The 14,127-nt window shown below is 46.7% G+C and overlaps 1 protein-coding gene across 1 annotated transcript in view; it reads right to left on the bottom strand.

The window, feature by feature from the left end:
• Nucleotides 1–14,127, bottom strand: part of Pkd1l1 (polycystin 1 like 1, transient receptor potential channel interacting) — a 121,791-nt gene that overhangs the window by 104,496 nt on the left and 3,168 nt on the right. The window contains exons 2-3 of the mRNA XM_052736021.1: nt 4,839–4,942; nt 3,400–3,722 (exon numbers count right to left, since the gene is read on the bottom strand). Of these exons, the coding sequence (XP_052591981.1) occupies nt 3,400–3,722; nt 4,839–4,942 (427 nt within the window). The remainder of the gene's footprint in view (nt 1–3,399; nt 3,723–4,838; nt 4,943–14,127) is intronic.

The following is a 14,127-nucleotide window of genomic DNA, read 5'->3' on the forward strand; positions in this document are numbered from 1 at the left end:
CAGAAATTGACCAACTAGAAAAAAATACAATAAACACAATCTGCTGGGCATGGTGGCACACATCTTTAATCCCAGTACTCAGGAGGTAGAGGCAAGCAGATCTCTGTGAGTTCGAGGCCAGCCTGGTCTACAGAGTGAGTTCTGGGATAGGTTCCAAAGCTATACAGAGAAACCCTGTCTCAAACAATCAAAACAAACAAACAAACACAATCCATGCTGATTCCTTAACTAAAGGACTGCACATCAGCCCTATCTGATTCAGAAGAATGAAATTAAATAAAAAGGATGAAGGAAATAAGTCAATATCAACAAAAATTTAAGAACCAGAGGGGCCCACTTTGTTGATGTCTCTATAATTAAGCTTGAAGACTTGTATTAAAAGTGTACTTCTCTAAGAACCTAGAACTTCAAAGAATTAACTACATGAGAAATAGCAAATATCAACAGAAAGAGGTATCATCGAGTTAGCCAGAGGCAACAAGAGAGTAAGTACGTACATTCATCTAGACAATAACTGTGTTTAATGATGCCTTTGCTCTTCCAGGATGAGAGAAATAGAAAGCTCTTCATGTATCACTCATGGGAAAATCTAATGCTAATGCCCCAAACCAGTGACTGGACTCCAGCCCAGTTTATGAGCACCAGCATAAAACCCTTGAGTAGGATTTAGAAAACTGAATTCAACCCCATTTTAAAAATAATAAGGCAAAATCATACGATTTCCCTCTCCTAGGAATTTGGGAATGTTATTACTAAGTAACATAACTTGAAACTTGTGAGTTCTAAAGGTGAAACCAATCATAAAGTCATCTCAATAGATAGAATCTGTAAGGAGCTGGCAAATCCAACAACTCTTTTATTATTTTTTTCAGTCCTTAATAAAAGATGAAAATTTCTGTGCCAGGATAAATTGAATCCATCCGAATTCTAGCATGGAGTTTAGAGAAAAAAATAGCAGAAAGTTCTGAAGACAAACACACCCAACGTTGTCTGCTAACGTCATCCACAACACTCTGGAAATCCGGGCCAAAGCGATTAGACAGGAGAAAGGACTGTGAGCTGATCACCGGAGACAGGAAGTGATAACATCAGCATTTGTAAACAGTGTGTTTGCACAGCTAAGAAAACACTTGAGGACGCGTGCAGGAGACGTCTGTGTCAAAGTTCAGCAAGACTGGAGGCCACAAAACAAAGAGCAACTTCCTCACCTCTCTGTATGCCGTGGCAACCAGCTTGAAGATAAATCGCTTACTTGTGACGGCACCAAAGAAATGAAGTGCCATGTAATGTAAGTTTCATATGGAAACAACTAAAAAACAGTTTTTACATTTTTAGTGCATGTGTGTGTGTGTGTGCACGTGCATGCATGTGTGCGTGTGTGCGTGTGTGATTTGTGGGAGTTCATTCTCTCATATGGAGAAAATTTTAAATGTTTCCAAAGGAGTAAAGAAGGATAGAAATGAACAGGGTACATTCTTCTAAAAGGGGGATTTGGGAACATAGGGCTTCTACATAAATTAATTTTTAAGTTAAACACTATTCAGATAGAATTGTCAATCTCTTCATATTAGTCAGTATGGGTCTTCATGTGGAAGAATCATCAAGAAAATATGACCAAAATAATCCCAGAGAAGTTGAGGCACCAGGAGAGCAAGCCACAATGGTGAGACCCTAGGAAAGCATAACAGTGACTCACACAAGCCGGTGGGACAGATAAAGGGGATCAGAAAGTCTGCAGATGGCCTAGAACAGGAACCCAGCTTGTAAAAAGGGGGTGGGGGGAGAGCATTCCAGGTGCTTCTGAAAAATGGGTCATTCCATCCGCCTGAGCAGGCATCCTGACCTCAGGAAAGTGAAACGTGCATCCAATGTTATACCAGGATATGTATTCAAAATATTAATTACTTAAGTGTGCAAAATTCTATCATGAAAACACTAAAAGACATAAAAGAATTGCTTTATAAATTTGGAGAAAGGAACACATTTTTAACTGGGACACGTATCTCAGAACCTGGGGCTTAGGATCTATAGCTCAGTGGTAGAATGCCTGCCTAGAGCGCAGGAAGCCGGGTTCATTCTCTAGCACCTCCATAAATGGAAAACAAAATAAATAAACAACATTTTCACACAAAAGCATCTAAAAGCAAAGCTGACACACAATAAATGAAGAAAAAAATATTTGCAACTTGTTACCCTCACAATAAAAAGACTAATTTTCTCAGCAATGGAAAAATACAAACGTCATGTTGTACAGAGCCACAAAAGTGCTCATTTTGGCTAAACATGGTTTTTTAAAAAAGGTACTTTAATTTTGAATGAAGATAATGACACACAGAGCTTCAGAAAGAGACAGTTTCCATCTCTCAGACTGACAGTTGTGCTGTTCACAGAGCGTAGACCAGACGGCTCTAATTGAGAGCAATTTGGCAGTAATTTGGCAAATTGCTACTGGACATGGCATTTGAGGCACAATGTCTGCTTTACTATGAGCTGCCACGTACTCACTGCAATGTTACTTTTAATACTGAAAGAACTATCTCAACATCCACCAATAAAATCCAGTTAAACAGACCTGGGCAGTTAAGTCAACATACAGCAGCCACCTGAAAGGGCAGGGAAGTCCTTTTGGGCCTGACTGAGGAGTTGCTCTAAGGTGGAGATTTGTACCTAAGTGAGCAGAGACCTGGACATTGTGCTTAATGCACTCCTGTTTACAGATCGCAGAATAAGCCTGACCGTGGCTTACATGCACACGAGATGTAAGAAATCAAAGATGTGGTTGCCTGCGGGTTAGTGAGAAGAGGACTCTCGGTGTGCACCTTGTCAGCTGTGTGCACTTGCACAGAGACTAGACCATGTTCAAAACAGTGATTTTCAGAAGAGAAAGAAAAAAAATTCAATTCCTCCATGACTCCGGAAAGTTAAGTTTTCCACTCACATCCCACACTCGTCCCTCAGGCTTTAGATTTACCCAACTAACACCAAAATGTCCATACAAACACTGGTCATTGTTTGTTATTATTACTTTGAAGTTGTTGGAATTTTCAACTCAAAAGAAAGAGTGTGCCCTATCACATGTGGGTCATTGAGGAATGTAAGGGACTTGGGGATGTCACCATGTCTAGGAAGGAGGCCCTGTTGACTGTGTGACCCAGGGACTGTTTCTCGGTCTCATTCTCCTACCCCACAGTTCTGAGGGAAGATTCATGAAGCTGAAGTATATGAAGACTTGGCCATAGTCCAAAGTGTAAGCTTCCGCCATACAGAAGCCACCAGGTTGGTTCAGAAGGATCCAGAGGGTGGAATGTGGCTCCCTCCCTCCCAGCATCTGAACACTGCCAGTGTCCTGGGATGGCATCTCCTCCCCAGGCTTCCAGAGAAGGACACGCTGCACCCTACCTTTCCTGTACCGGTGGTAGCCAGTCACTGCAGCTGGATCTGTCATTGTACACAGTCTCATCTCAGCTCCGCAACTGTCCCCAAAGTCCATCAGCAGACAGAGAACAGCTCCGGGAGCCAGGTGAACACGGATGCCCAGAGCTGGAGGTGCCTGAGCACCTGTTTCTGGGAAGTAGCAGGTGGCAAAGTGCCCAGCATTTTCAGGCTGTGTCACCGGGATGGACCCGGGAGGATGCTGAGTGAGGGGAGAGGGACTCTCAGGATGGTACCAGGATGTGAGGAGGCTGCAGGTACAGGCGATGCCAGGAAGGGGATCTGAGGAACTAAGAGAAAGAAGCAGATACCAGATTTCAGGGCAGTCTGCAGAGTCCAGGAATAGAGAGGGTATGGGGGTGGGAGGTTAGATGTGAGTGGACTGTCTAGGATAGCTGTCAGGGAACAGGCATGAGGACCCTGAAGAAGGGCCCTGATGCTCAGTGGGCTCCCCACCTGCAATACCAGAATCACTGGCCACGTGTGAGACAGGCACCTCTGACCACTGGTTGAGACATTGAAAGGAGGGCCAGAAAGTTCCCTAGAGACCGAGGTCAGCTCCCTAAAGACTGAGGTCAGCCCCCTAAAGACTAAGGTCATCACTTTAGAGATGAGGCCAGCTCTCCCTAAAGACTGGGATCAACACCCTGGAGGTTGAGGTCAGTTACTGGAGCACAACTAATCTAGTTACAGAAAAAAGGATAAAATAATTTTATCTATCATTGAAATCATGAGCCGAAAGCCAGTCTTTCCCATGAGTCACCACCAACTGGTTTTGTACAATGCTATCTTGACCCCCAGTTTCCCATTTCCACACATAGCTCCTTGTGTTGGGAGCTGGGGGCTGGAAAGAGTCCGGGACTACTTAGCCAGCTCCCAAGAATATAGGACTCCCTCCCTGGCTTACTGGGAACTGTTGCAGGAGGCACCAATGATGAACATTTAGGCGGCTAGCAGTCTGAACAAAGGACAGAGCCCTTCAAAGCAGATGGAGAATGCTCTCATGGGCATGGGAGGGTCTTGAGTATCAGGAATATTTCACATGTCCCTCCTCTGCCTGTGTTGTGCTTATCCCCCCAACAACAGACAGACAGTGCTGCGGTCGGAATTCCTGACTGCTCTAAAAGACAAAGGGGCCATGTGACATTGGATACAGGTGGCAAAGAGCAGCCAATCATATCACCTGAGCACAGTGACTTAGCACACTCCCAGTCACAGCTGGGAAGAACCCCGAGACCCAAATCATCAAATGACTGGTAGTGACTAAGACAAGATGGGTGTGGCCTTCACCACCCTCCTGTGTTCTGGTAATGGTGGGGAAATGGAAAGCCAGACCCCCTGAGAGCTGCCTGGGTGCTGGTCTGTGGGGATGTGACCACCCTGGTGGGGACCTCCTCGTGACAGACCTCAGAAGCAGCACGTTGGGCAAGTCTTCCGCAGAGCACAGCAGTCCTTCACAGTCAAGAACCTCCTTCTTGGGGCTGCAGAGGGCTCCTGTCGAAGGGGCGTCCTGCAACACAAATGTTTAAGGTCACAAAAGTTTCTCCAATCACTGCTCTGGCACAGGTTTTCCATGTCAAAGTCAACCTAGTAAATGGCCCGTGAGATTGAGGTCTCTGAGGACTGAGGACTCTGGTTTGGTTGGGGAAATGTAAATCAACCTGTCCATGGCACTGCCTACGGAATGAAATGGGGCAGTTTCCAGCAAAGAGAATACCCCCCCCCCCATTGGGGACCCCCTGGAACTCCACAGGAACTTCAAGATTGCGTATTATGGCTTCATGTTGTCGGCCTCTGCTAAGGCAATAAGTTAGTTATTTATATGATCGTGCACTCATGAGGCTGGCCGCTGAGAGATGACATTACCACAGGCATGGAGTCTATTTTCTTTTTTTTTTTTTTTTATTGCAATGACATATTTCAATTCTTCATGACTGTGCAGCATCTACCAGAGTCAGAAAGGCAAAGTAGAGGCTGCTCATCAGCTCAGAGGCAAGTTCTTCAGGGGCTAAGGCCAGACACCAACCTGCTGCCGACCGGAGAACGATCCATCTGCTCTTTCAGCCTCGCACAGCCACGTGAGACAGGAGCGGGGACTGTCACTGTTCCTGATGCTCCTGATGATGACAAAAGGCAGAGAGACTCTGTCATATGCTTGGCACAGCTGACTGCTAAGTGTTCCGGCTTATCCAAAAGGCCCTCTCTATCATCCAAGCCTGTTTCTGGGAGCCCATAAGGTAGACAAACCATCAGAGACTAGATGTGCTGTAAATTGACCCACTCAGGGCTGTGGCAGATGTCAGGGAGAAGTCCTCAGGGTGCAGGGGAGCACAGTTAAAGCCATTTGCTAAAATTTGCACCCACCTAGGTGCAAGTCACATTCCCCACATGCTGGGCCATCAATATATACTGTGGCATATGTCCATGTGCTATAGCATAGACAGGGAGTTGGAGAACCTGGAAGACAAGTTCTGGTTATGAACTCTAGACAGTGGCTAGCACCTCGTGTCCTGTGCCTCTCTCTCTCACCACTACAGGCTCGGGTCTGCAGAGGACAGACTTGTCCTCATGGGGGCAGTGGACTACAGCATGTGGTTAACTTCAGAATTCAGCTCTGGTCCCTGGCCTGCTGCGTCTCCACCTCCCCAGCCTCTCTCATGGTTCAGTCTACTGGTGGAACCAGCTCCCTTGACACTTCTGATGGCATGTCCTCCTGCACTGTCCTCTGAGGGGGCATCCTAAGTTACTTTGAACATTCCTAATGGGTCACGTTTCCTGGCTATTTGCTTTCTGGTGTTTTGTTTTGTTTTCATTTATGGCTCTTTACCTCTTAACACAGACATGTTTTTGAAAACAAAAATCTAAGAGCTAGCGACGTGGCTCAGGCTCACTGTTCAACGTTAAGAGGATCTCCCTTTTAGAAAAGATGGGCCTTCCCTTCTGCCCAAACACACTCTCCAGAGCCTTGCTCACCCAGTTACTACTGCGGGCAGCAGACAGACTGCATGCTGGGGCAGGAGGAGAACACAGAGCTCAGGGCTCCTGGCAGAGACAGCCCCACCCCGCTCTGGCTGACTGTTCACTGTGGCCATACGCAGCTGAGAAGGATGACATTTCCTTGATGACCCATAGGGGGTGCTAATTCCAGGGACTGTTTCCTTTTAATTGAACAGTTATACCTTGTCAAGTCCTAAATGAATTAAAATAAGCTGTGCAATTCTTCAGTGCTTGACTCTCATGTTGGAGAGGGTTGTTCTGCCCAAGCCAGAAAGAACATGTTGATTGACACGGGTTTGGGGGTGGGATGGGGTGCCGGTTGGGCCAATAAAATCCGATAGCATGCATTTTATGCTGTGATGCCCTGTAATAAAACGTGACACAGACAATAGCAACCAAAAATCCTTAAGCTGTCACACTCCAGATACAGACAGACAAAATCCACCCCAACAGGAAGCCCAGTGTTTGTAAAGTGCAATTCAGGAAGGCCATAGTGTTGGGCACAGCCTTTCAGTGATCTGGGTCACAAACCCTGCAGCATGGGGAGTGGGGTATCTTATGCTCTCCAGTATCCCCCCCCCCAACTTCAATATTTTGGTTATGTAATATTGTTTTGCTTTTGGATTGTATAAAGGAAAAATAAAAAACAAAACATATAAACTGTATTATGGACAATGTGTTTAAGGTGGAATAAAACAATTATATGTGCAGTTCTGTGCCACCAGGATCCAGGATTTTTACTTTCTGGGGAACCCTGAGAGTCCTGAAAGAAGCCCCAGATCTCCCAACTCATGCCACCCCACCCCTTGGCCGCTCCTCATCTACTTTTGCGTCCAGGGCTTAGACTTCTCCAGTAGGAACTGCACAATAAGGTTTGCCTTTTCCAACTGGCTCCTTTCACAAAGCACCATGTTCTCAAGGTCCCATCACAGTTTTGTTTCCAACTCCAGGACTGAGGCTTGCCAACTCCGTTCCTGATGTTGCCATCATGCTGGGCCTCGTTCTAAACTACAACACAGTATATACAGCAGGAGTTTTCAGACAGGGCTTACCCCAAGAGACACTATTTTAAAAGCAGCATCTGGCTCCCGTTTGAGTACAAATGCAGGCACAGAACGACTCTGCACCTCACTGTGCACGTAGACACCACCACTGACTTCTCTATGTCAGCATGACTGACAAATGGCTTGTTCCTAAATGTAACAAAATAACACTGGGGAATTCATCAAGGCAGCTTGGCAGCATATGAGCACATGAGTGAATCTCAACCGTATCAGGAAGAGGCCCAGGAAGTGGTCACATGGCTAAGCAGGTAAAAATGATTGCCATGCAAGCCTGATGACGAGTTCAAAGCCCAGAACCCATGAAAAGTCAGACACAGTAGCTTCTACGGACAGATCTGTGATGCCAGCACTCCTGAGGCAAGGATTGGAGGTGGAGTGAGGAATCCTCACGAAAACTGCAGGCCTACTAGCCTGGATACGGAGTGGCAGAAACAAGGTAAAAGGAAAGAACCCACTTCTGAACATTTGATCTTGATACCTATACCAGGACTTTCCAGTGCACCCCCCCCAACACACAAACACAAACACACACACACAGAGTAATGACAATGATGATGATGATGATGATGATGATGATGATGATGATGATGATAAGGAACTGGTCTCTGTGAGATATGCATAATTTATTGAAAAAATATGTGTGGTGGGAGAAGAGAGAGGAAGGAAGAAACAAATGAGCAAAAAAGGAAGCAAGCCAGCCAGTCTAGAACTTACAAAACACACTAGATTGAGCAAGGTTGCAACAGTCTTACCTGGAAGAGGGAGCTAACACAGCGATGGGGACACCCTCCCCGACATCTGACTACCCAGTGTGAGCATCAAGGGGCTGAAAGGCAGAGAGCTCCTGACTGTCCTCAGGGCTTTAGTTACCTTGGTCTCCGCCACAGCTCAGGCAAGCTTCCATCTCTCTGGATCCCATTCCACACCATGCCCATAGCTTCCATGGCCCTGAGCCCCTGAAGCTGGACTCAGCTCTGAGACCTGACAGCCCTGAATCTTGGCCACTGTGCTAGGTGGTAGTGTCGCCAGTAACTCTCCACATGGCATCATCGAGATCTAATCCCTGCTGTAATTTCGAGTCCCTAACAACAGCACTCTGCCTATCTCCGGTAAGGTCTCCCTGAGAAGTCCTTGAACCCCACTGCAGCCATTGAACCCCATCTATGGCCGTTCTGTGACCTACATGTGTGTACGTATATATAATTACTGTGTGATGTGCAATACATGATCTGAGAGTTAATATTACTAATTGAGATTGCTGTAAAAGAACCTGTGTTTGCCTCAGCCCACTTTCAAGGCAAATCAGCACTATTATGCAGACTGCAGCCAATAAAATCAACTGGGCTCTGGGACTTCTCTGCATCCCACTTCCAGCCTCACTGGCTGTTCTCCAGCCCCTGAGACCATGTTCTGTGGAGGAACACTGGGATTCAGGCACCTGCATGAACCATGCATTATTATTATCCTCTGGTTTAGTCTCCAGAGAAACTCAGATCAGGCTGTAGCTCCCAGAGGTCTGGATATCAAGAGCTTTGTCCCCAGAGTGGTGTTATTGGAAGGTGTCAGGTCCTTTAAGAGGTGGAACCCCGGGAGACCAGCTCTCCCAGTAGGATTGTGGGACCTTTTAGGAGCTCTTCCTCCACCTCTAGACTGTGACCGGTGGTTTTGCTCTGTCACACACTTGTGGCCCTCACGTGCTGTTTCTCTGCAGGTCTAAATCAGCAAGACCAGCTCACTATGGGCGGAAAGAGTCCAAGCTGTGAGTCCTGACGCATCTTTGGTCACAGTCAGGGGATTGTCTCGGGTCTTTGGTTACAGGAACCAAAGGCAAACACAGGGGGCAGGTGTAATTACTTTGTATGGTGAGACCATGGAAGTTGAGGGAAGTAAGTTGACTTGGAAGTGTTGGCATCGTTAGCGAGCTGAAGAGCCAGCATTCACATTGAACCAGCCTTCCCGCTGGTTCCGGAGGCACTAAAAGCTGCTGCCCAGCTCCATTCAAAGACCTTCCCCTAGACTCCCTGACGGCTTCTCCAGACTCAAACTCATCTTCCATTCAGCCTGAGGCCTTGGATCTTGCCCTCCAGACCTGGCTCCTCAATACCTGAGCTAATTATGACCGAACCTCAGTTGACAGTCAAAAACAATTCGAGATCAGCAGATGACTGATATGGAGCTAGAATGTGGGTTCCGGTTTGGGCTCTGACCGTCGATGGCATTATTCGGATGATGTGTTGCATGCGGGCTGCTAGCCACAGTACAGAGCTGCAATGGAGCAGTGGAAATCGCCATCCATCTCCCAGCTCCTGCAAAATATGGTGCCCTTCTAGACAGCAGCGCCTCCTCTCCCCACTCCCCTTCTCTTCATCTTCCTCTTCCTCGTCCCTCTTTTCTTCCTCCCCATCTATCTTCCTCTAATTCGATGGAGAAGAAAGAATCCTGTATCACAGGGCTGATGCTGGGGTTGCTGCGCCAGCAAGGGCCCCTTGTACTGTTCCATAGCAGTTAAGGGTCTTAATCTGATCCTTTTTGTGTGAAAATGCGTTCAACTCTTTTTATCCATTTAAATCTATAGTTTTCTTTTTACCTTTGTTGGGTGTCAGTGGAATGAGGAGGATGTGTGTGTTTTAATTTCAGAAAGGCTGTTTAAAGACCAAAAAAACTGGATAGTTCTAATTTTCATGAACTTGGTTCTTGATGCAATAACCAGGAAACCACCACCAGAGGGCAGACGAGGACGTTATGGAGGGGAAGAAAGGTGGAGAAACCCAGAAGCACTCAGGCAGCCTAAATGTGAAATTTACAAGAGGCAGCAGACGGCCTCTGTTAAACTACTGAATAATTCCGAAGGTAACACTGTCTGCCCCTCACTAAGCTCACCTTTCAAAGGCCAGAGAAAGGGGGAGTGAACAAGAAGAAGACAGCCTTGGAACCAGCAACCACACTGCAGATTCAAAGGACGGCAGGACTCTGGAGGTCAGAGGACTGTGGAAAAGGGCTCCTAACCTCTCTCCACTGTGAGGAATGCCCCTCGGTCCATGCTGAGGGGCAGTCTACTTGCTACTCACAGCAAAGGGGTAATTTCTTATAACTTCCGACTGATAGCATCGAATATTTTAACACCAAGGGTTTGCAAGTCAGCGGGCGAAGAGCTTTGGAAGAAAGTGGCAGGTAATTGTAAAGCGGCATGGGAAAAATACAGCGCCAAATTGAACAATGTTTGGCAGTAGTGACACTGAACAGAGGCATTTCCAAGCAGCAATAAGGACAGTCCAATTGTTCTTGCCTCTTGGTGTTTTTAGAGAAAGGATGGCCGGGACACAGAAGCAGACAATGAACTAAAGGGCAGGTGTGCAAACATTCTTCTGATGCTCCTTCACCTCTTGTCTGCAGTAACTTGGTGGGGCAGACAGATGGGACAGTAAGGGTACTCAGGTTTGGAGGTGAGGACAGTGGGGATGAGGAGAAGTGTCCTGTCAGGGTCCCACACTGGAATTTGAGACATATTCAGTCTGACTCAGAAGAGCAGCAGGGTCCCAGCCAACTGTACAAGTCTGCCTTTTAGCTGCCCCTCATGCCAGGCCAGAGGACAGTTATCTTCCAAGGCCAGACAGCTTGACTGTTTCAGGACTTAGAAAGGAGGTATGGGAAATGTTTGTGCCACATCTGGCCACTAGCAGCCAGCGGACAATAGTTTAAGGTAACACATGTCCTCAGAACAACACTAGTATGAGTATGCTACACTAAAAGAGAGTAGGGAGGAGAGATTGGAAATAGGATGTGCTGTGCCCTTGGATCAGTGGCTTATGTTTAGTTTCTCCGGAGGAACTGACAGGCAACCTTCATCCTCTGCCAACAGCAGGCAACATGTTGGGTTGGTAGGAAGGGTGATGGGCATTGTTCAGGCATGAGAGCAGCCTTGGGAGACCTCTCAAATGCCTTCCTGATAAATGCATTCTCAGCAGCATCTACTGCTACAGTTGAGAAGGCAAGAGTAGCTTGTGTCTTTCTCCTTCTCCGTTTAAGCAAGCGCAGAACCTCCTCCAGGGTATAGCACTCCAGAGAGAAAGCCTGGGATATAAGTGACCAGGATGCTGCAGCAGAGCTCAGACCCATCTACATGGTACTCTAGAGAGAAGCCTGGGATATGAGTGACCAGGATGCCACAGCAGAGCTCAGACCCATCTGCAAGGTACTCCAGAGAGAAAGCCTGGGATATGAGAGACCATGATGCCACAGCAGAGCTCAGACCCATCTGTAAGGTACTCTAGAAAGAAAGCCTGGGATATGAGCTCAGGCCCCTCTGCAGCCGAGTGTTGGGAAAGGCAGAAAGACTGGACTTTTCTAAATTTACATACAGCTATTTTGGGACAGACTTTGGGACATCCAGGCACACCCTGATTTATTACGAAGACAGCAGTCAGGTTAAAACAGTTCTGGGTATGAACAGTTATTTAATCCAGACAACTCCTTCAACATCATCCTGCTTTTCTCCCACTGAAAAAAGAGTGGACTATTACTGTCTTACTTTTTTGTTACTCTAACAAAATATCTAACATAAGCCATTTAAAAGCAAATATTATTTATGAGATACAGTGCCCCAAGAATGTACTCCCAGTGACCTGTTCCCTCCAGCCAGGTCCCACCTCCTAGTTTCCACAAGCTCCCCAAATAATGTCACCATCTGGGAGCAAGTGTTCAACTTCTGAGCCTTTGGCTGGAGTGGTTCACATCCAAATATAACCATTCATTGTGAGAGGCTGGAGAGATGGCTCAGAGGTTAGGAGCACTTGTTGCTCTTGGGGAAGACAGCATTCAATTCTCAGCACCCACGTGGGTGGCTCACATTCATCTGTGACTCCAGTTCCAGGGGACCTGATGCCTTCTTTGGACCTCTGCAGACACCAGGAATGCATATATATACACGAGGGGAAAAATTCATACAAATAAAATAAATAAATCTAAACCAAACCCAATTTCTTTTGCAAGAAACATTTCCGAGTGCAGAGTTTGCAGTCCAGCTCATCTCCCCTACCCAAGCCTAGAATAGTGCCCGCTCACCTTTTCAGGTCCTCAAAAACGTCCTCAGCCTTTGCCTCAGCCATGCACTGTGTTAGCTGATCCTGGATACCACACTCAGTACACCAGCTTCCTCCCACACTCACTGCAAGACACAGGGTGACAGAGGCACTTGAGGCTTCTAGTCTCAGCACTGAGAACTCATGTCAGAGTAACCAGCATGCATGGAGAAAAAGATATACTGCAACAACAGTTTCCCAGTCAGAAAACTTACTTCTCTACCCTCTCCTTAGGAGACATGTTTGTTTAGGTGATCTTTGTGTGACTGCCTGGAGTAGATCAACCACTCAAGAAAGTGCAAAAGAAGTGAGAGAAATCTGGTAATAAAAACAGCTTTAGAAGCTGATAAACCCAGGCACCCAGAGAGCCAGGACATCCAGAATCATCTCCATTACACAGACTCAAGGGGAGCATCCTAAGCTCCTCTGCATTATCTCTCATGGCATCCCTTCTCTTTCGGACCCAAAGAACCAACTGTTCTGGGTATCTGTCATCTCGTTTCCCACTTTGCTATTCAGAGGCAAGGACCAAGTTCTCTGTGGCTGCAAAGCAACCCCTTATTACTTTTTAAAGTGTTTGGTAGTTCTTCTAGTTCTAAGTTACAGAAACTTTTCAACCTCCATAGAGAGTCTACAAAACTTAGTCTTGGCTTTGTCTTACTCGGGAAATTAGAAAGTCCTTCCTTCTAGAATTGTCTGTGGGTCTGCACTGAACTCAAGAGGAAAGTATTAATTGGCAGGGTGGGGATTCTTTTCCTGTACAAAGTTTCTTCCCAGTGGGGAAAGCGAAGGAACCACGGGGGGCACAGGGAAGAGCCTGCTGGGCTGGCTAATCTACCTACATCCTGTGTTTGCTGAAAGTCCTTTCAAGTAGGCAGGCTGAGTAAGCAGAACCTCTGGGCCCCATGGAGGCTAAAGGGCCATGTTGACACCAGTGCCCTGTCTTTCCAAGAAGGGTTGATGGTGGTCTCAATCTTCTTTCTCTCTCTCTGTTAATTCCTTTGATTTTCCTTCGCCTGTTCTTGTTGGGGATTTGGGGAAATGTGTGCTTTGTGGCTTTATTAGTAACTCAAAGTGGATTTGTTCTCAAGGAATGAATCAGTTTCAATTTGCAATTTGTTTGTGTGCAAACAGAGTTTTCTCTCTCTCCAACACCCCATCCTGGATGCCTTGTGACAGATCTAACACCTCATGTTTAAAGTGAGCCAAGAGTAAAGACACCTGCCACATCCAGCATCAGGACCCTTTGGGAAGACTGGATGTAATGAAGATGAGAAATTCAAAGTTTGTGGCAGTCACACCCCTAAGCACAGGCGCCAGGGAGGGACAGGAGTGAAGAAAGGGAAATTTCTTCCAGCCCGTCGGAGCGACTGGAATGTAAGTGAAGTAAGATTAAGAATTAGCTTCCCCAGCACTAGATGATGACATGGAAGCCATGATTAACTACAGTGAGCGGGAAGTGGCCATTGCCTCAGAACAACCTGGTGGCCCGTGCTTGGCTCTTCTCTTTTTTAATCATGCGGGTGCTGTGTTCTTAAACAGCCCATACCCAGCTA

This window comes from Peromyscus californicus, unplaced genomic scaffold (genome assembly GCF_007827085.1).
Source record: "Peromyscus californicus insignis strain IS unplaced genomic scaffold, ASM782708v3 Scaffold_13__1_contigs__length_99412109, whole genome shotgun sequence".
NCBI lineage: Eukaryota > Metazoa > Chordata > Mammalia > Rodentia > Cricetidae > Peromyscus > Peromyscus californicus.